Source organism: Numida meleagris, chromosome 1, assembly GCF_002078875.1.
Source record: "Numida meleagris isolate 19003 breed g44 Domestic line chromosome 1, NumMel1.0, whole genome shotgun sequence".
NCBI classification, from domain to species: domain Eukaryota; kingdom Metazoa; phylum Chordata; class Aves; order Galliformes; family Numididae; genus Numida; species Numida meleagris.
The window spans coordinates 39138883-39165702 of NC_034409.1; the positions used below are offsets into that span (position 1 = coordinate 39138883).

At 37.0% G+C, this 26820-nt stretch overlaps 1 protein-coding gene across 8 annotated transcripts in view; it reads left to right on the forward strand.

Annotated features, from left to right (window-relative positions):
• Positions 1 to 26820, forward strand: part of NAV3 (neuron navigator 3) — a 265107-nt gene that overhangs the window by 10462 nt on the left and 227825 nt on the right. The window contains exon 1 of one of the 8 annotated variants that reach the window (XM_021385233.1): positions 483 to 602. The exons of the other annotated variants lie outside the window; for them this stretch is intronic. Coding sequence (XP_021240908.1) covers positions 594 to 602 — 9 coding nt within the window. The 5' untranslated portion in view covers positions 483 to 593. Of the gene's footprint in view, positions 1 to 482; positions 603 to 26820 lie in introns of those variants that run through there. 8 annotated transcript variants of the gene reach the window in all.

A 26820-nucleotide genomic window follows, 5' to 3' on the forward strand; every position in this document is an offset into this window, starting at 1 on the left:
ATAACAAATAAAAGTTCAAAAGGAGCTTAGAAATGTCCTCAGCTGATCGGCCTGACTGCTTTAGTCATTGCTGGCCAGCTCACCCGCCAGAGACAGTGTGCTGGAAGGAGGAGCTGGGGAATCTGTTTCTCATGAAGGAGCAGCACAGATCTGAAGGCTTGAAGGCTGCAGGTTTAGATTTGCTTTTGAAATGCTTCTGAGAGGGAGTAGGGCCTAGAGATTAGCATGGGAAGCCACAAACTAGTTTCACTTCTGGTTTCTATCACGTACCTCTTTGAAATCAGCTTATGTGCAAAATGGTACAAATGCCATTATTTCAGAATAAAGATTTTTGGTGGCTAAGTATTATTTCATTTTATTTTTTTAATACCAAAGGAATAATCTAATTAGCTACTTTTAAAAATATTGTTGAAGTTACTTTGAATGACCTTAGGAAAACTGATTTTTTTTCACCTAATTTGTTACTGATGTGAACAGCTTCCTGCCTGACAGCTTAATAACACGTACATCCTTAGTTCTTGTTTGTAATAAGAAGACACGAGTAGAAGCCATTTAATATACAATGTACATTTGTCCTGTGGAAATATGTGATCATGGCAAAGGTAAGAAGAGAATAACAGTGTCTTTGTTGTTTTCTGTACCTCACTGCTGTATCACACTAGAGACTGCCAGAGTTCTGAATTATTAGCCGAAACCTAAGAAGCGGGGTATTCAGTAAATAAACCGCGTCTTATTGACAGTCAGATGCCTTGTTTACAGGCAATGCCAGCACCACTTCCTTATCTTTGAATGCAATCAAGTTTGCAGAACTTTCAGGTCTCGACTGCTCTTGAGCAAGAACTTGGTTTCTTCAGCTCGGTGTTGGCAGTAGGTTGGTGGTTGAATCAGCAAGGAGTGAAGGCAGGGAAGTCCTCCCAGCTCAGACCAGCTATGTCAGTCACAGTCTTCCAAGAGTTTGAGCCTATAAGCTATTAGCAGATTGGAGTGGGGAATAAAAGAAAAATGTGCAGAAAGTAAAACATGGCTTTCTTCCCAGGGCCCTGTACTGTCAGTGCGGAATTTGTCTCGGTTGTTCTGCCTCATCTGTGGGCACGGTGCAGGGAAGTGTAGAGTCCCAAGGGAAGCTGTAGAACCAAAACCAAGCAAAGTTTTGAAGAAGGAAGCGCATGAGAGTGAGCATATTTGGAACTGGTTTGTCAGACCAAACACTGTCGTTCAAAAAAAAAACCCACAAAAAATAAAAAACCTTAAAGGGAGTTTGGCAACAAAGAAAGAATATAATGCAGGAGATTCAGATCAGCAAAAGAGACGCTAGAGAACTCAGACTCCCTAAAAACAAGGGGATTAGGGACATATTTGCATCTATGGAAAATTTGATCCCTTCTCTCCTGAAAACTAGAGATGATCTCATTTAATGTGAGAGAAATGGTAAGATCTCATTGTGAAATACTGATATAAATGCCAGCAAAGGCAGTGATAGTGGTCATATTTCAGTCCAATGGGACAAATGTTTCCTTCACTCCCCATTAAAAATTTCAGCTTGGATGACAGTAAAGTCAGGATTTTCAACACTAATTTTTACTCAGATGTATACATGTCTTTAAGGATTTCAACAGCCTTTGCACACAATAACCAGTGATTTACAACATGGTTACAAAATAAACAAATGTTTTGTCCGAATTGATTAGGAAGAAATATGTATCTTGATCAAGTTGTAAGACAATGGCATATTCAAGAATTTGGCTTTTGGAAAGTAAATACTGGTTTGTGCTGTAGTAGCAACCTACCTTTGCAAAATTCTCTGTAGATGAAGTAGTTAACCCATTTTGATGAATTGAAGACAGAAATTAGGCTCTTAATTAGGCTGATTGTCTTTGTTAGGCATTAGTAATGATATTTTAACTAATGTTTGATAAAATTTCAGGTGTTGCTTTAAGGACTCTGTAAGACAACATTACTTCACCATTCGTTTTACTTTGCCTGATCAAACCAATACCTTCATTTGGGTGTAGTTTGGGGGCTTCTCCCCTTAACAGCTGTATAAATGGCTCCATTCTTCACAATTTTTGTATTGCATCTATGCTCGACTACTTTATTTAATTTTGCCATTGCTTTTAGGATATTTTCAGATGTGATATATATACCAAGCATTGGTGTGTGCAGCGATGCCAGAGCAGCAGAACACAGATTAGAGTGGGGATGACTGAAAATGTTAATACTGCAAATCACTGACTATGTTATTACAGCTCCTCTGAAGCCACTGCTCAATATCAATATATCAATATCAGGTGGCGTGATGGCAGCCTTTCCATATCTAAAGGGGAGCTACAGGAAAGAAGGGGACATACTCTTTAGCAGAGTCTGTGGTGACAGAACAAGGGGAAATGGCTTCAAGCTTAAAGCGGGCAAATTTAGGTTGGATATAAGGAAAAAGTCTTTTACAGTGAGGGTGGTGAGGCACTGGAACAGCTTGCCTAGAGAAGTGGTTGATGACCTGATCATGGAGAATTTCAAGGCAAGGCTGGATCAGGACCTGGGCAATCTAATCTAGCTGTGTGTGTCCCTGTTCATTGCAGGGAAGTTGAACTAGATGACCTTTAAAGGTCCCTTCCAACTCTAAGGATTCTATGATTCTATATTTACAGCACATAGTTAATAAATATAGGTTTAGCCCTTTGGCAGCAGTAGTGCATCCTAGGTAGACTGAAACCATTATAAAATTACAAATCTGTGGTTCATGCTAGAGGTGGGTATAGAAGCTCATATTCAGGTACTTATTCACTTTTATGTCTGTATTAGCATAAGTAAATATTCACAAGAACTTTTTTTTTTTTTAATATTGCGACAGGCCATTTATAAACCTGCTGCAGCTAAGCAACCTGAAATCCCAGTGAAAGAACAGAGACTGCAAGGCAGCCCTGTGATCTCTCTCCACTATCTGTCCCCAGTTGTGTCCCCCAGTTTCTCTGGTAAATGAACTTCCCCAGCAGTGCTGAGGACACTGATGCAGAGAAGAAAAAGATGTTTAAGTTATTGAGGAGTCAGTTTCCATACAGACAACAAACTGTTGCACCCTATTTGTAAACTTCTGCAGCTCTCTGCTTTTATCATCTCCCCAATGACCTTTAGGGAGATATTTGTTAGCTAGATCATTTTAAATGCCTCATTTGAGAAACATGTCAAAATCATACTTCCAAAATCAGAACTTACTGTGTAGTTGTTGTTATCAGTGGGAGTTTCACCATTTCCTCAATGGAGACTACTCATTGTGGCTAGAAAATTCTTAATTTCTTACATTATAGCAAGATAGAATTTCAAGCCACTCAGGCTTAGATACTGAATGCTTCTTCCACAAACCAGTGATGTTTTTTAAACAAACAAACTGCATCCTGTCTTGGAGGGTGTTGTGTCTGTAACCCATTCTCATTACTCATGCTGTACTTAAGTATAGCTAATCTCATCATTATGTAGACAAGTAAAATAAAATAGTGCAAAAATGTATTCTGTTTTGTGGGAAAAAAAAAAAAAGAGAAATATCTTGGTTTTGTTTTTTTTACATTTGTTCATTTTTAAATGCTTCATAGGTGTTCTTGGAGTACTCCAGGTTCATTCAATACCTAAACTCCAAGGTTTACATGATTAAAACCTCTTTACTGCCATTTCTTTCCATCTCAAGAAATCTATCCAGAAGTTGGTGATTAAACATCAGCCATTGCCACAGAGTGAATGTATTTTTTGAGTAATGTGATTAACATCTCTGCCAAACTTTCTGTAGTGGTTTTACAGGTAAAGTTGGGTGAAAACTGCCATTAGTACTAGTAATAGTACAGTACTAGTACTGCTAATTGGGGAAATTGGTTTGTCTGTCAGTAGATGTATTGATGTGACATACTTTTGTACCTGAGTCACGTGGATTGTGTATCCCGTATTCTGTGAGCACCTTGGTACCTGTGTGCAGAGCTATAGCTTGTGCCTCAGTCCCCAGCCCTATGCTGGGAAAAAATACTTTAAATAAAATGTATAAATGCACTGCATTGTAGGCCCAGGACAAAAGCCTCATTTTTGGGAACATGAGGCTGTTTTGTTATCCTGAGCTGTTTTAGGCCAGGCAACTGGTATTTTCTGGTAATCAGAGATTTTTACTCATGGCAGTTATGGGTATATAAATTATGGATATATAAAGAAAAAAATAGACTTCTTTGTGCACTGAAGCCATTCAGGACAAATTCTTTCATGAAAGGCAAGCATGTTACAGAAGAAAATAAGACTCTTTACATCTGTTTTTTTTTTCTTCCTTTCTTTTGTTCTGTCCATTTAGATGACCTATGGAACTTAGATTATTAAAAAAATCCCCAAATATTTAGGTTATGCTTGCTGCTTGAGTATTTGGAAACATGGATTTTTATTATGATGATATCATTTTGTGTTTTCTAACAAAAATAATAACCATGATTGGCATGTCACTGCCTTTTCTTTCCTTGTATGGAACAGTATGTAGCTCATGTCCATTTCTGCACTGTATAGCTGAACTGAAGCACGCACAAACAGTATGAGGAAAGGGTAATCAATCTGACTGTGTGAAAACTCTGAGGAAATACTGATAAGTAAAACAGCTCATAAATTCTGCATAGAATTGTTCACATTCATGGCTCCAAAGATTAAAATTGAGGCTCCTTCTCTCCCACCCATAAATGATTTTTGGCAGTAGAAATGAGCACAGTAAAAATCAGCTTGCAGTCCTAATTGCCAATCCCTGTTTGCCTTCTCTGTCCTCTTGTACATACAAAAAAAAATTTCAGCTGTATAGTCCAGTGTTCTGAAATGCTGTATTTCTTTAATGAGATATTTCTTTTCAAGTTTAGTAATATTAGGTCTTAGTAGCTGAATACTATTCCTAAGTCAGGACTAAGTGTGTGTGATAAATAGTCAGCATTAGTAGATGTGGAGCAGGGGACAGGCTGTTTGGGACTGCTTTTTCCTGTCTGTAAATAACTTAGGATTAAAGAAAAATATCAGTGAAGTTCAAGAGTGCCCCTAGCTATTTTCCCACATCACAGATCAGTGAAGACTGGCTGGTGTGGAGAGCACAGATCAGTGAGTATTTGACAAAAAGTTGTTAATTCTGTCCTGTATTTATTGAAAACTGAAGCAATATTAGCTGTAACTGTCAAACTAGGAACGCATGTATGACTCTGCTGGAGACTGAGAACAGACTACACACAGGCAAGGAGATGCTGTTAGACCTTCTCAAAGACTATGGAGCCCCTGCTCACAGCAGGGTTCTTCTTACTTCGTTATAGCCATGCAACAAGGTTGGTGTCTAGTCTGAGCTAGTTGCTTGGGCTTCTGCTGTAGTCAGATGGCAAAGATAAATACTTCTTGAGGGCAATTCCTTTTTCACTTTTCTGAGATGTTTATGTAAAGGTAGAATGACTCACCCTCTGGAGGTATGTGCATCTTTACCTTAATTAAGGGGAGATGAACCAACTAGTTTAACGCCTCCTTTTCAGATGTGCGATATTAAGTGAGATGAAACTTATCTAGTATAGAACTTTTATTTGGGAAGATATTCCCATTTTAAGTGCTGAATGTTGTTATTACTACAGATTGTACATCTATGTTCCAAACTTTGTTATTTAAATCTTCTGAGGCTACTTTGAAAGCTGGAGCAGACATTGTCATGATAAGAGTGATGGATCCAGGCATGCTTTTTCAAGGAGGCGAGGAACATCCTTTTTTATTTCTTAAAACAGATTGATGATACAAAGTTCTTGAAAGTCCCTGTGAAGTGGTGAGGAGGAGTGATGAGCAAGCAAAGATAATACTGAAATGAGCCAGTTACATAGGAAACTGAAGTACCTCTGTTAAGGAGATATGTTTCGCTTTGATATAGTCTTGCAGCTATCTTTCAGCTCAGTGCTACAGAGATAGTAGACATATTGAGATGAATCATTACCCGGAACTGCTGTAATGAGTTAGTTTACTGAATATGTGACAAAGTTGCTGTGTGTATACATGCATAGGCTTTATATGTACACAAAAGGAAAAATATTTAATGAATTGGTGGGCAATGTATTTGCACATATATTGAAAATCTCTCTTTTGCCATCTCAGCAGTATCTCAGTGCATGATTTACATGTCATTTTCATTCAACTCCAACATTAGTCCCCTTCCTTCTCCATCTGTTGTCACAATCCAGAAACTGCTTATATACTTAAAGAAACAAGATCTGAAATCAAGTAATTCACCCGTTATAAAAATGAGATATTTAGTAATATTCTCATACTTCTGCAGAGTATCTCATCTGTAAGTTTAGAAAAGTTGCTCTTGCATATTACAACTTCTCCATGTGCTGCTTTTCTTCTTTTTAGGTAGGAATTGAGTGATATGGCTGTAACAGCTGCAGCTGTTGCTTACAGGAAAGGACAACATTAAGGGATTCTGATTGCTCCTTATTAACTTGAAATAAGCTACAAGGCTCATAATAAGTGACATAACTACATGCAGCCTTAATCAAATTGGATATGTACTCTGAAAAGGGTGTTTTTCCTGGCTGTATTCACTGAAATCTCTCAGGTAAATCCTCTCTTGAGCCACAAGCTTCTTTGCTTGGCAAACTGTCATGAACTAAAGATGACTGGAAAGTGTTGGAGCTGTCACCTCACTAACCTGTCTGTTTAACAGGGCTTGGTGATCGATGTCTCAGCTAGTATGAATCTATAGGTCGTCGTGAATACACCCAGCACCTATGTGCTGGTAGTGACAGTTCCGTTGCTGTCATCTCTAGAGGTCCCTTCCAACCCCTACAATTCTGTAATTCTGTGATTCATATTTCAAATGAGGCAGAAACAAGAAGACAGATGTAGAACCTACCAGAGTGAGAAAGAGATTTCAGATAGATTAGAAGAATATTTTGCAAGATGGGGCAAAAGGTGTCTAAATGCCTGCCACCTAAAAATATAAACACTTTGATATGTCAGTGTTGCAGGAATATGGGAAATGAGCTTTTTAAAAGGGTGACTGATTTCCACATACCAGTGTGGAAGTTCCTTACAAAGTACCACTTTCTTCACGGAAACAATTTTCCTTTCAAACTGCACAACCTAAAATTTGGTACTGTCAGGTTCTCTGGTTACATCTAAAAATCAAAACCCCGATCTTTTTTTAATATCTGTACTATTTTCTTTTAGAGGTTCTATCTGTTTCCTTCTTCCCATCCTCATGGCTTATTCATTTCCTCTGAGCCAGCCACTTTCTAGGTCTGAATGCAGATACCTTGGGTTGTCCCACCAAGTGTTTTTTCAGATGAACTTCAGACAGTGGGGAGAGAGGCACCTCCAAAGATGCCCCTAAACTTGAATGGAGGTGCTTTCCTTTCCATTACATTTTTGAGAGAATCTGTGGTAGATTTATTCCAAGCTGGCACCTATAGTTAGGTGCAATGAGTTTGGGGCTTTGTCGCTGAACATTTAGTTTGTTTCTAGCAGCCCACACAGCTCAGCTTACTCATCCTTTTCTCATTCTTTTTTTTTTTTTTTTTTTTTAATTTACACTTCCATTCAGTTCTATCAAACTATGTCAGTTAAAAATGAAGTATCTCATAAAAATAACTTAATTTTGGGGTAGCTTATAGGCCCAAAGAATCTGTGGCAGTTCTGACAGAATAATTTATATGTTTTTTAGTATTGGTAGTTTTAATATTTTGCCTGGATTATAGATCAGTGAAGGATAATCACCATTTGCACCTGACATGTTGTTTATCTTGTAGCTTCTTAATCGTACAGAGCACTGTTGATCATCTTAAAGAAAGTGCACAATACTGTGTACATTTTCTCTTGTCTCTCCCGTTACATTTGAAGCGAGACTAAAACAGTTCAACTCAGAGATGAGCAAATCAACAAGTTGCTAATATTTTAGTGTTGTTTGGAATCAGTTTCAAGCCACAGGCTTAATTTAAATTGCAGAATTCTGAACTCAGTGCCTTCTACAATTACACTAAAATTTGTTGTTTACTCATGTGAAACCAGTGATGTTCCAAACTAACTTTTTAAGGCTAAAGAACCTCTCTCTTTTAGATTCATGATAATAAGTTTCAGTGTCTCAGATAAAAAATGTGACAGACTGTAGACAACAGTTCAAATGAACTCACATGTTCTGTCATTCTTATGACTTACCAGACAGTAAGTCCGAGTGCTCAAACAAGGATTGGGGCCCAGTGATATTAGATACTGAAGAAGTGGGACAATGATATTGATTCCATTCTAAAAGACTCTTGAAAACAGCCTCAAATAAGTGAGTAGAGAGGAAAATGTCTTATAGATAAATAGAATTTTTTTTATCTATGTTTATGTTACTATATAAATGTTTAAATATTGAACTTCTTGTGGCCTTGCTGGAATATTCTCACTTATTTCTAGTCAGATACTACAGCAGAAATTGTTCTTCATAAGGGGCAATGAGAGCTTATAGACCTTCAGTGCCCTCAGGATGGGGATGAAGAAATGTGTGTATTTGGGAGAGGAATGAATGTGTGAGCAGTGAGGCCACGCTATTGCTCGCTGGACAGTGCAGCAGTGTTAGCAACTGATAGATATGTAAGGGCTCTGTTTGTTTGAAAGAGCTTCAAGTTAAAATTCAGTGAATCAAAGGAAGGATGTTCAGAGAAATGGACAAAAAGCTCTTCACAGCTGCCTCCTCTATCTGGCATGCACTAATTGCTGTGATTGTTTGTTAAAGCAGAGCTTTGATGATTAGGGAAATCTTTTCTGAACAAAGTACACACTGAGGCTGATACTGCAAAGTTATCTGGAAGCCTTTCTATGAAAATGACTGCAACACAAATGCCACAGTCAATGCATTCACTTTCTTGACCATGCAGCCAGCAATTTTATTTTGTCACTGAAAGAGAGTTTTTCTTCCTAAGTCCACAGGAGTGAAAGGAGAAAATTAGCACAAATTCTCTTACCTTTGTTTTTTTCAGGAACAATATTAACAAATCCAAATCTTCTGTGATGTGGGTCACTGTGCTTACCAATGAGCATGTTGCTCCTAAACACATAGTGGACAACCTGTAAGGCTTGAACTAATAAAGATGCTATAGAAGGGTAAACAAGGAGGGAGGATAGGGCCCCTGAGGGGACAGTAGAAGATCACCGCTGCAGAGGATAGGGCTGTGCATCCCAGTGCTCAACAGAAGGGTTCACACATACAGCCTGGGCCTTGAGACTGTGCATAGACATAACCCAGCAACTTTCTTAGTGATTCCATGTGCATGGAAGGTTCCACCCTTTCTATATTAATTCTTAGAGAATTTATGATGTTAACCCTGAAAAATGCAGTTTAGACATCTGAAAAGGAAATTAGAGCTTGACTCTTATCTGATCGTGTAGCAGAGTAATTCCAGTCACTTAGTAGAGTGTTTTACACTTGTATGGCTGACCTAATTAAAGTCAATATCTAACTAAACAATGGGGCCCATGCAATATTTTTTGCTGATTCTGTTCCTCCATCCTTCTTAAAAAGCTCTTATCAAAGGCTTTCTCAGAAACACACTTTGGAACGCTTCTCAATATTTACCACCAAAACCAAGAAAAAATAACCTTTATGCTTTTGCTTTACCACTGGTTGGTGTTTATATGAAATGACAAAAGCTTGCTAATTTCTTGTTCAGGAAAGATTCTGTAACATACAGAGTAATGAAAACTTATCTCACAAGCCATATAAGAGCCCTGGAAGTAGCCACTTTGTTCTTTGTAGGAGGATGCCTTTTCTAACTGTTCATTTACCCCTGCACGAAAGACTCAGATTGTGGACTCTACTACTCCAGAAAAGCCAGATGGGCTGGTTTCTGAAGCACATCAGTGAACTCTTGGTTTGGCTGGCAAGGACAGTTGGGAGCGGCACCAGATGAGTCATCCTCCCTCTCCGCCTTCAGGGGCTGAACATTTTCCTTACACAGCACTTTCAGTCCTTGTTAGGCTGCTCCTGACAAGTAGGGCAGTGGGAAGCATAGCTGACATGGATCCTCCTGGATCTGTTTATTTTAGAGGACAAGGGCTGTTTTCAGTTAGAGCATGTTCAATTTAATGAGGCTAATGAAAATATCTCCATCATTATAATCTCTATGTGTAGGGTCCTTAACATGACCACCTCTGAATCTTAGTAGTTAGTCTCATACCTGACTTGTACCTAAGCACTAATTGGTGTTGGTCTAGCTACTGCCACAGCAGCAGCCGTGATATGCTGCGTTTGAAACAGTAGTAAGAGAACAGGGTCTGTGTAGATTTTTAACATACAGTTTTCAGTTGCAGACTACAAAGCTCACAATATATACCTGAGGTTTATGGAACTAGTTAGCACTGTTTTCCCATTATTCATTCCTGTTTTTCTACCAGTGATATTTGTATAAAATATGCAGCCCATCAAAACAGTGGTGGAGTCTGGCTTCTTAATGTTCTGTGCCTTTTAGTGATCCTCTGCTAAACAGTGGTGTCAGAGTAGTCTGTGTTTAAGGGGAAAAAAAAAACAACGAAGTTTTCCTTCTCCCTCATCAGTAGTCCATCTTGTCTGTACAGTGTTCACACTATAGATGGAGATGTATATGTATCTGTGTAACTGTATACACATATATTATACATATATATGTTATCCACAGACCGTACAGCTCCATTCTCAAAGGCTTTGTAGATTTTCTCATTTATGCACTTGTCATGGAGTGACTTTTATTTTTTGTTGTGAACCTTGAAGATCTTAGACTTTGCGGAGGGTAAGCTCACACTCTAAATTTAGCTACACCTCATGAAAGTTAAGAAAGTGTCTGGCTTATGGAAAGTGGAATATTTTCCAGAAAAATAAGAATAAGAGAAAACATTTATCTGTGTAACGCTGCATCTGTATCACCTACAAACCTCATTCTTTCTGTTATATTTGTCCAAATCAATAGCAAATTCCTTAAGCAATCTGAAACTCAGGCAGGAGAAGTGTCTAGGCAAAACTGTTTGATTTCTCTGAGAAGCTGGATATGCTAGTTAACCTTCACAGGGTAAACCTAAAAGGCCAGGTAGGCATTTTATTTTTGGCTTTTCTAATCTACATATACATTTTTAAGTATTCATTATTTTGCTTACACGTCGTAAAAGCTTTAGATGATACAAACATGAATGATGCTAAACTAAATAGGCAGAGAACAGCTTTTATGGACAAGCATGAGACCCTGAATCTAGAAGTACAGGTTTTAGTTCTTCATTCACACAGGTCCTGTGTTTGAATACAGCGGCATTATGCAAGAAGCCAAGAAAACAAAACAACATTAACTGTTTGGCAGACTTCATAGAAATTCAGCTAGAGAGGAAGAAGAGGATTTAAGAGAATATTAGAAGCAGCTGCAGATACCTCAAGCAGGTTTAAAACTTTAAGAGAAGTGCATTTGGCTTTACAAGCGAATGGAGGAGTGCTGGCATTGGCTCATACAATTTTTGAATGGCAAGGAGCATAATATTTCAGTAAGTCTTCGTCAAACTGTTTTAATTAGTCTACAAAAGAAAAAAAAGATCTTATGAACTAAAAACATCTTGCACTGAGTGGGTAAACTTGATCAGTTTAGTCTGAATTATTTGGCTTCAGTCTACGTCTCATTTGATGTTTGTTGGCCTTTGTACAACTGCAGAAGAGTCATGTAGGAGAGAGGGGTTGGAAAGTACTGTAGACTGTTCTTTTCAGAGACATTTGTCCCTCAAATTTGTGTACTTGAGCCAGAGAGTTCAGGGTAAAGCTTTGAAAAATAGTGCTTCTTGAAGCATAGCCATGTTTATCTGGCATGGATTCACATACAGTGGATACAACGCTGGCACAATTACAAAAAAGGAACTGATTACAAAAGTGTATGGAGTGGTGGTTTTAATAGGGTCACAGTTTATTAAAATCATAGCAAGAAGAAGAGGAAAGCTCTTCAGAAAATATTAACTTATTTCTCCTCCCTGCAACCTTTCTCCTATTTATCTTGCAGTCTATCACTATCTTTTTATTTGTTGTAGACACAAAGAGGAAAAAAGATAGGCGATCTAGAAGTGCTTCACCTCTTTCCAGCACTTCAGTTATGAAAAAAATCGAAAGTTTTTTTTTTTTTTTTTTGCTCTTGGCCATAGTGGTGATGGTAAATTCTGAGGGATTAAAAGGAAGAGTCTGTGAAATTCTTTCAGTTGTCTTTCCTCAGAATAGCGTATAGCAGACAGCATTCACTGTGTACTTAAAATCTGGACTTATTGCAAAGGTTAACTCGCATATCCAGCTTTTCAGGGCCAAACTTAAATTGTTGGTGAACTGAGGCCAAAAGTCCACTATGTAGAAATACATATATATAGTTACGTATGTCTGAGTTAGAGAAGACTGTGGATGTATGCAAGTGCACAGAGGCAGTCAGACGTGAACTCTTCCTACATCAGCCACCTGCTGCATAAGCAATAGGACGAGTAAAATACAGTTACAGAAGCGTCCTGTTCTTTTCGCTTTACAGACAGAAAGGTTTTGCAGCCAATTTTTGAAAGCTGAGCGGGAAACAGAAAGGAAGCAATAAGAAAAACCCTCTAGAGATTTGAAGTGTTTTTCCTTCAGTGTTGTTTACTGTACTGTTAAAAAGGTATTGTGCTCTTACAGAACAGAGTAAAACTGTATTCCTCCAAGCCATTAGAAAAAAAATTTAGCTTGGGGATAGTCCAAAAATTTATTGCAAATTACGGGTGGACTAGGTTTATCAGGTGATTAAAGGAGCAACTCGGTGTGAAATTATGTGAAAATAAATCTCTCTTACTGCAAATCATAAAGTAACTCACTCTTAACTCTCAAATATAAGAATTGAAGATTTCTCTCTTTTTTTTTTTTGTCTTCTTTCTGGTGTTTTCTCAGTAGAGATTTGGTATTCTTGCAGGTTTTTTTAAACTTGGCTTTCTGTAACTCTTAAGGGGCTTCTCCAGATGTTGGATGCTCATTAAAATGAATTCTGTTCCAGTTCAAAAGTCTTTGGAGGAGCACCGAGTAAGGCAACAGTCCATTGATTCCTTCATATTAGACTCAGCGTTGGGTTCATTTCATGTACTTAAGTTCAGCGAGTAAAAATGTGCAGCTGTTAGCTCATTTCTCATCAGTGCTTGTGGCCAAAGAAGACTTTTATGTGCTGTTGCAATTATTTACATTTTTTAGTGGTAATGATAAAGGATGCTCTTTGCTTCCTTCAATCATTGTCCTGTGAATCTGATGCACTAATGACAAATTGCTTTTAAATCCACAATGAAAGGAATTGACTTTTCTGCCATTAGTGAAAGAGGTTAGAAACAACATGACCAGACTTTGCTGAGTCTATTGAGTAATTTGAGCATGTTTAGATTGGCATGTGTTTGTGTTTGGGAGAAGGCAAAAACAGAACAAGAGTCAATTTTTAAATTCATTTTAAGATCAGGGTAATCCCACATAAAGTAAGAACATGTTACAATGGAAGGAAGTAAATTCAAGAACACAGAGGTTATATCCTACTTCCTTTGCTTTTTACACTGACACGCAGTAATTTCATAGACTGCTCTAAAGATGTGGATTGGGGAAATGTCATTCTTTTCCCCAGGGAAAACAAATAATTGCTTTTCAGATTTGATTGTTAAAAGTAAACAATTTTTTTTTACCTAATGCATGCACAGTTAATCAACTGTGTAAATTTTGGATGAGCAGATTGGATTAGCACTCAGTAAGCAGCATTATTGTTAACCTGGATGCTTTTTCTGTCTAATAAAACAAAATGTTTTCTATCATCTTAGTGAGACCATGATAATGCCAAGGGAATTATCCCTTTTAAAACACTGCACGTTAAACAAGGTTCTAGACTGTAGAGTTAAACATGGCAGATTTCTAATACTCAGGCATTTTTTACAACAGTTTTAAGTAATCCCCCTGCAAAAAATACAGATTGTTGATTTTCATGTTAATTTTATTTTAATCTTGATGCTTCATGACCATCAAAAGAAAAAAAAGTAGCTCACATTAGAGCTATTTCCATCAAACGGAAATAATCATGAATGAAGACTTTCTGTTTTCCTAATGACTGACATTTACCAAAACAGTTAATCTTAACACTTCCAAAACAGTTAGTCTTAACTCACTAACAAATCCATTATTGTTGCTATGACACACTGGATGGTGTGATAGTCAACCTATCTTATTTGTTACATCTTTTATTATGCTAAATCTTATTGCATTAGATGTTCTTTACTTTTGGCACGTTTCCATTGAAACAAAAACCTTTGGATTTTCTTGGGAAAGAACACAAATTCTCTTAAAATAAAATATACGAGATGCTTCTGACTGGCTGACTGCAGGCAGCATTTGAGGACACTTTCAAAGGCCCACTTGATGTAAAGAAAGATGGAATGTGTACATAAGAATGAGATGTCACTGAACTGAAAATAATCGCACATAAAACAACATACAAAGACAGAATGACCAGGCTACCTAAAATGAAGCCATTTCACTTTAACCATGAAAATGTGATTTGAAAATATCTTTCCTATTGATTACATGATTTTCCTTCTTACTGAGAAGCAAAATCAGAAAAATTTGTGGCAAATTCTTAAGGCCTGTATTCTTTATTCCTGAAGGACATCAAACCTTACTCTATGTGAATAAACAACCACAAAGCTATGAGGGCTGCTCTGAAAGTAATGCCTCTTATGTTATCACACTGGCCCATGATCTCGGAGGTGGATGTTGATGGTATGGTAGTAGGGGTTGAACCATCTTGACAACGTTCCATTACATTTTGTTGCCATGTGAAAGATGGCAGCAGAGGGGCAGTGTGATAAAATGGCGTCTGACAGTGGAAGTGTGGGTGAAGCAAAGGTGTGTCATTTAATTCCTCCATGAGGAAAAAATTGCACCCACTGACATTCATCAGCGCTCGCTAAACATTTGTGGAGACCAAACAGTGGATGTGAGCGCACTGAGACAGTGGGCAGTGCATATCAGCCATGGTGACAGCTACATGAAGATGAGCCATGTTGCAGACAGCCATGAACAGCTGGAACACCACAAAATGAAGAGTGTCTCAATTACCTCTTCAGTGCAAATTGGCAGATTACAGTCTGGGAACTATGTACGTGGAACTGAATATTGTTTTCAATGCCTTGGAAGCAATGGCAGCAATGTTGAGATTTTGCTAAGTTTGTGTCAGGTGGGTCCCACGAATGCTCACACAGGAACAGAAAGAACACCGTATGCAAGTTTGTTCAGAACTACTGAACCAATACAAGGCTGAAGATGTCAGTTCCCAGGATCACATCATTTCCAGTGATAAGATGTGGTATTGCCACTACAAGCTGGAGTCAAAATGACAGTCTGTGGAGTAGCGACATGTGAACTCCCCATTGAAGAAAAAGTTCAAGATGCTGCCCTCAGCAGGTAAAGTGATGTGCGCTGTCTTTTGGGGTAGCAAAGGAGTGATCCTCCTGGAACCCAGATCAAACCATCAACTCTGACTGCTCCGTTGCAATGCTGACTGAGCTGAAGCCTTGAACTTCTGGAGTGAGATCAGAGAAGAAGACGAACTTTCTTTTGCAACACAATAACAGCAGGCCCCATACTGGTTTGAAAACCATGGAGCACATTGCTAATCTTGGCTGGACTGTCCTACCACACCCACCATAGAATCCAGATTTGGGGCCTTCTGACTTCACTGCCATCTGCTTAGGTTGATGAAAGTTGAATTGGGTGGGCAGCATTTTCCTATCAATGATACTGTCATAGAAGCTGTGAAACAGTGGGCTACCTCCACTGGTGTAGATTTTAATGAGTGGAGCATGCAGGCTCTTGTTAATTGCTGGCAAAAATATGTAGCTAATGGTGGTGGCTATGTTGAGAAATAGAGTTTTGTAGCTTAGAATTTGCTCTATCAAACTGTGCTCTTTGCCTCCGTTGTAGTTTCTATGGTAAGAAATAGAAGGCATTACTTTTGGAACAACCTATATAGTTACCTCTAACCCAAAGTTTCAGATGTACACATCTTCGTAATTCTGTGATACTGCATGTGGACATCTTTTGTTCTAACTTAAATGCAAAGAATATTGAGCATGGATTTACGTCACAGTTACTGGTTCTTGTTCCCAACTGTAGTAACAAGTACTACTTTTGTTTTACCAGAGCACACAGAGTGAACCTGAACCACTGTTACTGTATCTAACTGTCACTGATGTTGAAGGTATTTTTGAGGTGACTTGGTGGGGCTGGATTAAAGTGAAATGGGACTAAATTCACACCACACCTGACATCACTTCAGGTTGAGTGTTTTATCTGTAAGTACATCTGTGAGCCATGCACATGCATGTCCAAGGACAGAATCTGGTCCTTTAACTGTTTGCCAGAAGGTAAGGATTTGAAAATCCCAGTGGCCTCATGGTTGTTATTCATTCTAATGAAACTATCCTAGCACTAAGAGAATTTATTTGTAACATATATTAGGAGTTGTCTTTTTTCCTCAGAAGGCTGCACATATGCACAGCAGCAGTCTTATGGTGGTTGGCAGGTATCCTTGCCTCTGAAATTCCAGCACAGGGAAAGATTATACTCATGGTTGCCATCTGGTTGGCCACGTTCTTTTGTTTTCAGACAGCAGGGAAAATCTATATCAAATGGATAAAGTTTTTGAAACCTGACGTGACGGTACTGCTAGTTGTGGATTGTTCTGTTTCAAATTCTTATTTTTTTTTTTCATTATTTTAAAAATGTAATACTACTTGCATTTCTAAACATTAAACATCTTAACATAAAATACTTGAGCACAAGGATACCTTTTATAGATCTGCTCAGGAGATGTAACTTCCTTGCAGCCTTATTTTCTTGGAAAACTTGCTTCCTTACTTTGGATGAGGACTTCTTTTGCTGATAAATATTAGGATAAAATCTTCAAACTGTTTCTTTGTTTCTTTTGGTAAAACCTGTGTTTTTTTCTGCATTTTTTTTTGTAGTGCCTAATACAGAGATTTTGGCTTCTTGTGTCTTTTTAACAGTAAGGGCATGATTTTTGGATCAGCGCACAACTTTCATTAGCCAAATGTATATTCTTTATGGCATCCATTATTCTTCTGCAAGTACTATTGAAACAATTTATGTCACATCTTTTTTATAGTTTCTTTCTCTGATTTTACCTCTCATATTGGTTTTAATTTATCAAAAAGATGTTTTCATTTCCTTTCTTGTCCAATGTATGGCATCTACTTTGAGGTTATGATTTAACATAGTGCTGCGCTGCAGAAATCTGTATATCTCCATGACTCTCTACTTACAGTCTTATGGAAAGAGTGTTGGAACATGTCTTTGCAGATATTACCTTTGTATGTAGATCAGGATGCCAAGAAATGCAGGTCTCCATATGTTGAATGGCACTCTGTAAAACGTGATCATTTCTATGAGGCTCTGGTGTACTTGATCAGGGTACTGCAAATTCTGTACTCTTAATAACTCATAAACCAGCCTAAAGGACTTTGGAGCCAAGTCTCATTCTTGAGCCAAAGAATAAAACTTAATTCTTAACAATTTTTGCATCCTTTCCTTTTGAACAGAAGGAAAACTGAAAATTTCACAGAGATTGCTGTTGAGGCTCATTAGAAGGACTTATGTTCTTTGATCCCTGTAGTACCCTTGGGATGGAGCAGTAATTTAGATTATCATTTCTTCAGGCCAAATTAAAAGATGGTCTGTCTCACCTCATTGCAGATGGGAAGATGGATAACCTTAGCAGGCATCGGCCCTTTCAGAGTTCCTGTGTGCTGATTCTCTCTTCTCTACCACCCACTCACATCTGTTTAAAGATTTGGTATAATTTCGTATATCATCACAACTCCAGAGATTGTTCTGAGCTCCTCTTTGTGGTGCCTTTTGAGCTAGGAGTTACTTTGGCACCTCCTGTATTTGCTCCCCACTCATCAGGAAATGCAAGAGACCTCAGTAAAGTGTTGACTGCTTTTCTGGTTTCTGTCTGTCCCCTGCTGAGAGGCTCTGGGGAAGCTGGCATTGATCTTGGAGTGGAAACTGGCTGCTTGGGTCACTAACCCTAAATTAGACTTTTGAAAGGGGACTTCCTAAAAGGCAACGCAAGGCATCATTGTGTATTATAAACTGTATGGCAGTGCTGTTTAAAACTGGGAAGCTGGCATGCTTTGGGTAGAGCCTGGATGTCTTTTTATGTAAAGTGTTTACTTTCAGTTCAATAAAATAGTGCTTCAGTGTCATATGTTTTTATTGTACTTTGTTTTTCCTTTACATAGGACAGGACAACGCTGACCCTTGAAGAACCCTATAAATGTTGATTCTTGTAGATATAATTTAGCCAAACTGTAATCTGTTGAAAATTCAGCATAATTAAAACATAGAAACACAGTTAAGATATTGAATGGGGCACAGAAAAGCATGATTATTAATCCTGGATAATTAGTTTCCTTTTCAGCTTTCTTTTCCATTTTTTTCCTGTTTGTAATCACGAATTATGAACAGTCCTACCCTCCTTGAATTATTTTTCACTTCATTTTCCTGAATGTGCAGGTGAAAGAGATGGTGTAATAGGCACCAAATGGTTATGCTATACCTTCGATTAATGTCTATCATTGTAGTATTTGTTCAAATGTAACAGCCGAGGAATGTATGGCTTTTACCATTCTGGTCATTGGGCATCTTCTACTTGATATGTACTGCTTTTCTCATACTAATGTTAGATACGTGGAAAGGATGATTACAGACCAGCCAAATTTGTTCATTTAAGAACACTGCCAATTGTCTAGTTATAGAGTTTGACGTAGGAAATCACTCAGGTGTGATCATATTTTTCAAACTGAAAGGCCTGTCTGATTTTAATCGTACTGTGCTGACATTCAAGATCTTTTATAAAGGATCTTCCCAAAAGCTTTTTTAGCACCACAGGTGTTTTATGCTCTATGTCTCACTGAAGTAATTGGCATGTTTTTTTCACTACATGTGAAAATCAGGAAGGCAGTTGCAGAAAATTAAAACTTTGGATTAAGAGCTACTCTTGACAATACAAACAAAACTTTGAAAAAGATCAAAGTGTCTCTTTTAGAAATCTGCCTGCCATTAAATGAAATGTTTTTTATAAATATGTCTGGTATGTTCGCTGTCTATCACTGAAACTGTGTGGCTCACTGTGGCTTTAATTACAAGTTTCTATTGAATATATAGCATGCCTAATCAAAGTTACCAAGAAAGAACATCATAGTTTTATTTCTAAAATACAAATGGTGCTGAGGTAACATTTATTTATAATGTATACACTGGTAAATTGTTTCATGCTCAGCTTGCAAACTGTATGGCTCTCAAAAACTACCTGGCATCCATTACTTTGAATTTTTGCTAAAGTCATGCACGATGAGTAATGTGCTAGTGCTGTTCCACCTGCAGTTTTGGATAATGCTTTTGTAAAAACTTAAACATGACTGTTTCTCTGCCCTGACTCCTCTAATCCACCACTTTGTGTTAGCTTTTGTAGTCATGTAGATAAACAGAATTCATAGAATGTCTACCAGAAGCTAAATAAAAAATATTACTTAATCTGGGTCTGTTCTCTGATACTATTGACAGGCTTTTGTAACAGGAGATAAAGAGAGGAGTAAGTGGTGGGTGTAGGAAGAGGATGAGACTTTTTAAACAGCTGTCAGTTATATCAATTTCAGCATTCCTGAGGCTGAGATTCAGTAGACTCACATTAAAAATGAAGACACCAAAGATAAATATGGGAGGCTCTTTTATGACTGTACTTATGTCCCTGATGGATAGGAAGCTCTACATTTCATAATTACTGTGGGTAGACTTTAAATTACTCTATTATTTCCTAACTTTTTTCCAGAATTGTTAGTAGTCTGTCTGCGAATGAGACAGTTTGAATCTATGTATGCCCTTGATAAAATTAAGCATTAGATTTACATACAATAAAGCTGTTGGGAAAAGGAAGCAATATTTAAGAATTAAATATGAAAGAATTTACTTCTGACACTTTAGATCCGGCATTGATTTTGATAAAAAATTGCAATGCTCAGTATCCAGCATCATCAGAAGAATTCCTATCTGTGCTGATTTACCTATTGGCATAAGTAAACCTTTGTGTTGTTTTTCATGGAATGGTATATATTTTCTTATGTATCAGTATATACACACCATACACATATTTCCTACATATATATTAGTTAGTGGCCTGAAGATCTTTTAGGGAATTAGACTCATTGACAACTTCTTACTGCCTGCAGACCCTGTGTAGACCCTATGATGTAGCATTTGCTACCAATAAATGCGAAAATGCCTAGTATTGCAAATGGCAAAATGTGTGATGTGTACACATAAAACTGAAAGAAAATGCTATAGGAGCACGTCTGATAGATATGGAAGTATAAGCATTTTGAAAGAATAGACAGCATTATAACCTTTGTTTGTTTAATCATTCATTAACAATGAATCAGCTTAAGTTCTCACCCTGTTCTCACAGATACCCACAGAAATGTCATTCCTTTTCTTCATTTCACCAAAGAGACATCCTCCCCGATAACTACTTAATTCCCCTTCCAGCAGACTCTAAGCTTACTTTAAATTTCTTCCGTCCCTCTGGCCAGTCCCAAATGCACTTTTGCATAAAGTCTACTGACAGTGCAGACTTTAAGACTGTGTAATTTTAAAAGAGAATTTTGCACAAAATAGCCGAGGAGGAAAAGGGGTAAATGCCCTCCATAAAGATTTTCTTCCCCAGCATGCAAATTGCTGTATGTGCCTGCAGAATCTATCCATGAGAAGGAACTTACTTAAGATTAGGAACTCAAAAGGTAGCAATGAGAGTTAGAAAGAGTAGAGCTGATTAACGTGAGATTCATAGTATCTCAAATGTTAGGCATAATGATTAAGAAGATATTTATAGTATGCTAATAGAGATGATTTATAATGAATTTTTAGGTATATAATGAAAGGAAGCTACTTGATAAAGAATTACTATTTTATTTTATTTTTTACCAACTAGCTAACTTTCAGAAATTAAGGTTAAATTTTCCACTGGAGTTGACATATTTGAATTAGTAATGTAATATTCATACACTTTTGTAGGAAGGTATGTAAAGAAAGGATGAATGTTAAATCCTGCTTTAAATAAGAAACATAATGATACTTCAAAGGAAAAAAACAAACATATTTGGAAAGAAATATTTTAGTTGACTGACAATTTCTCTCTTTTAAATTAGTCTCAAACAAAGAGAATGAAAAGCAGGTTTGTGCTTTTGTTTGGGAAACATGAAGGGAATTATTTCTCATCATTAAGAACAGGTCAGAAATTTCCTTGGCTAATGAAATTTATTTTTCTTTTATTATTATTCATTTTATGAGAGTTATTAAGCAGATTTATGAACTGATTCTTTCTTTTTAACTTGTATTGTTAAATGAAGTTGAGATATCTCCAAATATGATATTGTTATTATTATTAGAATCAAATTTGTGTGCCATCTGACTAGAAATCAGCTCATTTTCTTCTGGTCTATCCCAGTTTTCCAATCAGTCTGCTTGTCTAACTAATGACTGTCAGGGCTTAACAGAGTTTCCTTTTCTGTTTTTCTCAACATACACTTAATTTTTTCAATTCACTTAATTTTTCATTCGCTCAATACTTTTCTTTCTTCCCTTTTTTGATTCACTGTTGCTTTTGAACCATGCTCTGGCTATGTTTTTTATTGCATCTCCCCCACTATTTGCAATGTCCTTTTCTTTTCTCATTTTACATCTCTCACCTTTTCCTCTGCCTTTATGGCGTACCTGAGTGAGGAAGAAAAATGGAGGAGTATTTATGTGTGTGTACTTGAGAAGAAGAAAAAGTTTCTTCTGTTTCTGTAAGAGCTCTGAGATTTCTCTAATGTGCCAGCTTTAAGGGGAGAATTATACAAACATAGAAGTCCTTTTAAAAATGCAGGAAAGCACAAGAGAGAATATTGTGGACTGTGACTTGCTCAAATTTATCCTGGTTGAATTAGTTTGGAGGCTCCTGAACTCATCAGCTGGCACGTGCTAACTTTTTCTGCACTCTTCACCACAGATAGAAATTGCATGACAGAATTCTTATATAAAAAAATTGTTATGACTTAAAAAATGCAACCATTAGCATAAAAAGATTTTGAATGACTAAATAATATTTATAGTCTGTACTGTTCATACAAATATAAAGAATACGCACTGTCAAGAGGAAATCTCATAAATCATGTATGATCATAATTGTTTTGCATGCATATATTTGTTTAGATTGTATGAGATTTAGGAACAGAATGTAGTTGCTTTATTTTATATGGATTATGATTTGAAGTCATAGAAGGTTGAGAAGCAAAGACTTGAAGAGGTCATTCAATTGCAGAATTTTTCCAGGAGATGGAGGAGACAGTATAGAGGGGGGAATTAATCCCATGCAGCATAAACACAAAGAAAGGTATTGGAAAAGAAAGACATCTGCTAGTTAAGGAGAACATATATTGGCAAGAGATGAAGTGGGACAACTGAAGGAAAGCTTCTTTAACAGCTCAGAGGAACATATTTTAAATGCTATTTTGGAATGGAACAGACTGAAGATTTCAGTGTATTTTGATCTGGATATGGAAAAATGATGCCAAATTAGGAAAAACTGAACTTTTAGGAGTGTGATTTAATCTTAAGGAATGAATATACTATAGATGAACAGTGGAAAAGAGCATATAGCATATAGAGAGATTTTGTGTTCAGATGTTTTTTGTTGTTTTTTTTTTATCAGAACTAGATGTGCTTTTTAAAGTGAAAAATGAGCAAGATTCCAGATTTAAGCTCAAGTCTCATGTTCTCTACCCCAGGTGTGGAAGTTGTATGTAACCTTAGGGCTTTCCTTTGTTAACAGTGTTGATTGACAGTGGCCTGAGTACTAGCTAATGGGACAATGAATTTTGATATAATAAGCAAATCTGAGGTGATACATCTGACATGAGTTAAGTGGAAATAGCCATAAGGTAAGAAGTGAGTTTTCTACTTCTTTGAGATTTAATCCTTTTAACAGAGGACTTTGTCTTAAGAGAACTTATTTTGAAGTAAAAATCTAGAGGTAGATACAGAGAACAAAGTAGCTAAAGCTGAAGGGCGCTACATTAACAGTGAGATCACAAATTGCATCATCCTTCAGGGATCTAAGAAAACAATCCGATCAGTTTTGGCTAATTTCTTTAGCCAGTGACAGACATGCTTAGGTTTTTCTTCAAAGATTTGGTTCAGTGAAAAGTTCTGTTACCTGCGGATGGCCTAAAGTGGTTTATTCCTAGTTGAACCCTGCTTTCTTCTTGGGGTTTTCAGGAATTTCCCTTAGTCCCTGAGAGGGCCTAATACTTTGCCCAAATTCCAAACACATGTCAAATCACATTGACCACAGTAACTTCAGCATGTAGTTCCATTTTCTCTTTCAAACAACAGAAAAAGGAATTCTATACCTTTTGCTTGATAGATTAATATTGTGCTTAAATGCTGTACTTACACCAAAAAAGAGCAAATGTGAGTTTTAGGTTTTCCTCAGACTCATTGCACAGACCTCCATTTCCTTGAAGAGTGCCCAAGCTGCACTGCTTTGGATGGGGATATCCATCAGTCTCTTTGTTGAAGTGCAATAAAGCCAAGAACAGAGAATTCTGGAAACATCATTCTGACAACACGTGGAAAAAAATTCTTTGTTTCTATTCAGTTAGTGAATGAGAATACATTTTTGGCAGGCTCTACTCGTAGGAACAAGTGTAGGGTAAATTGGATTTTAATAGATTGCTGTATGAGAAAAAGTTAGGGAAAGGACAAGTCTCCAGGCAGGCTGCATCTTATGGGCTGAGGAAGGACAATGCAGTGACTGCTACAACTTACACAGAGAAAACTGTACTGTGGATAACTTCTTCTCTTTGGATGACTACTCAATTCACAACTTAAATGGAGAGGGGTTTGGTGAATAATTAAAAGGTAATGACATTCCCTTTCTACGTGTTCTCTTCAATAAGGAAGGGAGAAATCATTTTTTCATTGAGAAATCAAAATTTATTTGAACTTCATTGAAAACACTATTATACCTATGCTCCTATGTATTTTCACTTGATACTTTTAGAGAGGATAAAACTTGTTCTTGTACACTGAATGTATTAAAAGCAAAAACAAACAAAAATAACATAAACAAATCTGTGGAGGAAGAGGTGCCTGAAAGCCAGATATATGAAATTACAGGATAAGGGCCCTTAAATATTGCTCCTTGTGAAAGCTGGCTTTGCACAGCAAAAACGAAGGGGTAGACTTGATTTATTATTAACAGTGAAATAGAAAGACCACCAGTGAACAACTTCAGAAGCTTATAGAAAACGCTACTTCTGCAGGATTAGATGATGTGATAGTTTTCATAATACCAAGAACCTTGTAAGAAAGAATAGAAAAGGACAGCTTTCTTCTTGAGAACCAAAATTTCCACAACCAATCCCTCAGTTTTCTCTTTTGTTTTCCAATTAGGCAAAATGGATTTGGTACTAGAAATATGTTCTTTCTGGATCCAATTTCCATTTAGGCCATACTCTTTAAATAAGAATCTGTTATCCAACTGACTGTTCTTGCAAAGTTCTCTTTAATATATCTGTAAACCTAAATATGTGTGCAAGCACAGACTGCATGAATTTAACTAAATTGGCTTGAAACACACATATTTTAGCTAAGCGAGTGCAGGATTTTGTACAGACAATGTATCACCTGCCTTTGAGTTCTGTTTTAGTTAGGAAATATTTGAACGGAATGTCTGTGAGGGAGGAGAAAATTCAGTTATAATCAGTTATTAGAAGGTTTTTAATGCAAACCAGATTATGGAGGGAACAACTACCATTCTTCAGCTGGTTACCATGAAGGCTACTAAATATCTGAGACTTCTGAGGAAAACAAAGAAAAGAGCCTCCACCTTTTCTGGGAAATATTTTACCATTTTAATAGGGAAAAAATAAGAAATATCCATAGAGATAAAGAGAAAATAATCTTTGAGTATTTAACGCTTTAATTTTAAGAAAAAGGACCAAAATGTGCTCTTGATTATACATTACTTACAGTAAGTTGAAAGAGCGTAGTACAGCCAAAGGATAGAAATTGGCTCATGGACATAAGGAAAAGAATAGACTTGAAAAATTACAAACTCCATATAATCATCATCATCGTTATTGTAATAACACATGTGGTTGAATTTTAGAACAGATTTGCAAATGTGGTGACAAATGATGAATAAATCAGAACAAGTGACAGAAAATGCAACTGAAGATTATTGCTGTTCAGGAACAGGAACAGTGCAAGGTCATCTGCAAGTTTCTATATATTTATATATATACATTTAACTTGTAAGTTTTACAGAAAAGTCTTATTTAATGTTTCAAGCATTAAAAACAATTGAAAGTGTGAATATGTGCATGGAGAATGTCACTGTATAATTATACGTGTGAATTCCTTTACATGTCCTTTAAATATCATATATTTCTAATTCCCATTGTACCAGTAGAATTTCTGATTGGGAAGACATTGCTGTATTGTGTCTGGTTTTGCTTATTACTCCCTAAATAACCAAGTGTCCATGTTGATAATTCCCAAGTTGTAGTGGATTGGTCTAAGAGCTGTTTGCAGAACTGTTCTACTTCCTTCTACCACCTGCAAATGCAGAACACAAGAGAGAACTAAAGTGAAATAAATAGCAGCTGTTCTTTTCCCTGCTTGATAAGTTGGTCTTACACCAGAAATCTCCATGAGAGTTCAAAGTACTGGAGACAGGAAGATAGGAAGGCGTCATGAGCTGTGTTAACTTGAAATAGTTCATAGAAAGGGTCATGTGAACAGAAGGGATGTTGATGACTAAAATTTTGCAATCCGTTTTTGTGGCCCTCAGGGAAAATTATAGTAGTTCATCTTCCTAGAAAAAGGCTGGATACTTTATAGTGATGTTTGGTAACTAAATAGACTCTGTGGCTGCTTTTAACTCCGAGATAACAGAAAAGATCAGTTGGATTATAAAGAATTACATTCTACAATTCCTGTGAAAAGCAATACTGTCTTGCTTTAAAAACACAGATGCATCTGTTTAAATGAGCTTCCCATAGAAAGGCAAAGCTGGACTGTTTCATGAGGCTAAGGTGAAGATTTATAATCTTTCAGCTTTCCCACTGTAATGCAAAAAGTTAGTCCCCCTGTTCAATAAATCCTGGATTCCTTCTGAATGTAAATGTGCATGAAAATTGTCTGCATATGCATTTTTAGAATTTCAAATTTGTCAAGCAGTATTATAAATATCTCATTTTGAAAATACTATAAAATGAGTTTTATATTTGAAAGACATGATTTGAAAGACTGAACAAAAATATATATCTTCCATCATTCTGTGTTTTACATACTCAGATTCTGCACCTTATAAAACAAAGTTCTGAGTTACAAATATTCAATTGCCCTCCAGTGGGAGTATGGTAATTGATCCCAAGGGTCATAACCTGTATATTGGACTAATTTCTTAGATTGTCCTGGAGAGAGAGCTTCTCCAAAGGATGTTTTACTTGTCTGTCCATCTCAGTGTCCAGTGAATCTCCAGATCAATCCTGATCTCATCTGCACACACTGAAATCCTGAATATATCTGTGTAGAAGTTAGGCTTATAGACCTGGCAACACCAACCATTACAGTTACACTGCTACAATCCTGTTCATGAATAACCGTTCTTTCTTGAAACGTGCTTCTTCCTTCATATTTTAAATCAAAGTTGATATTGA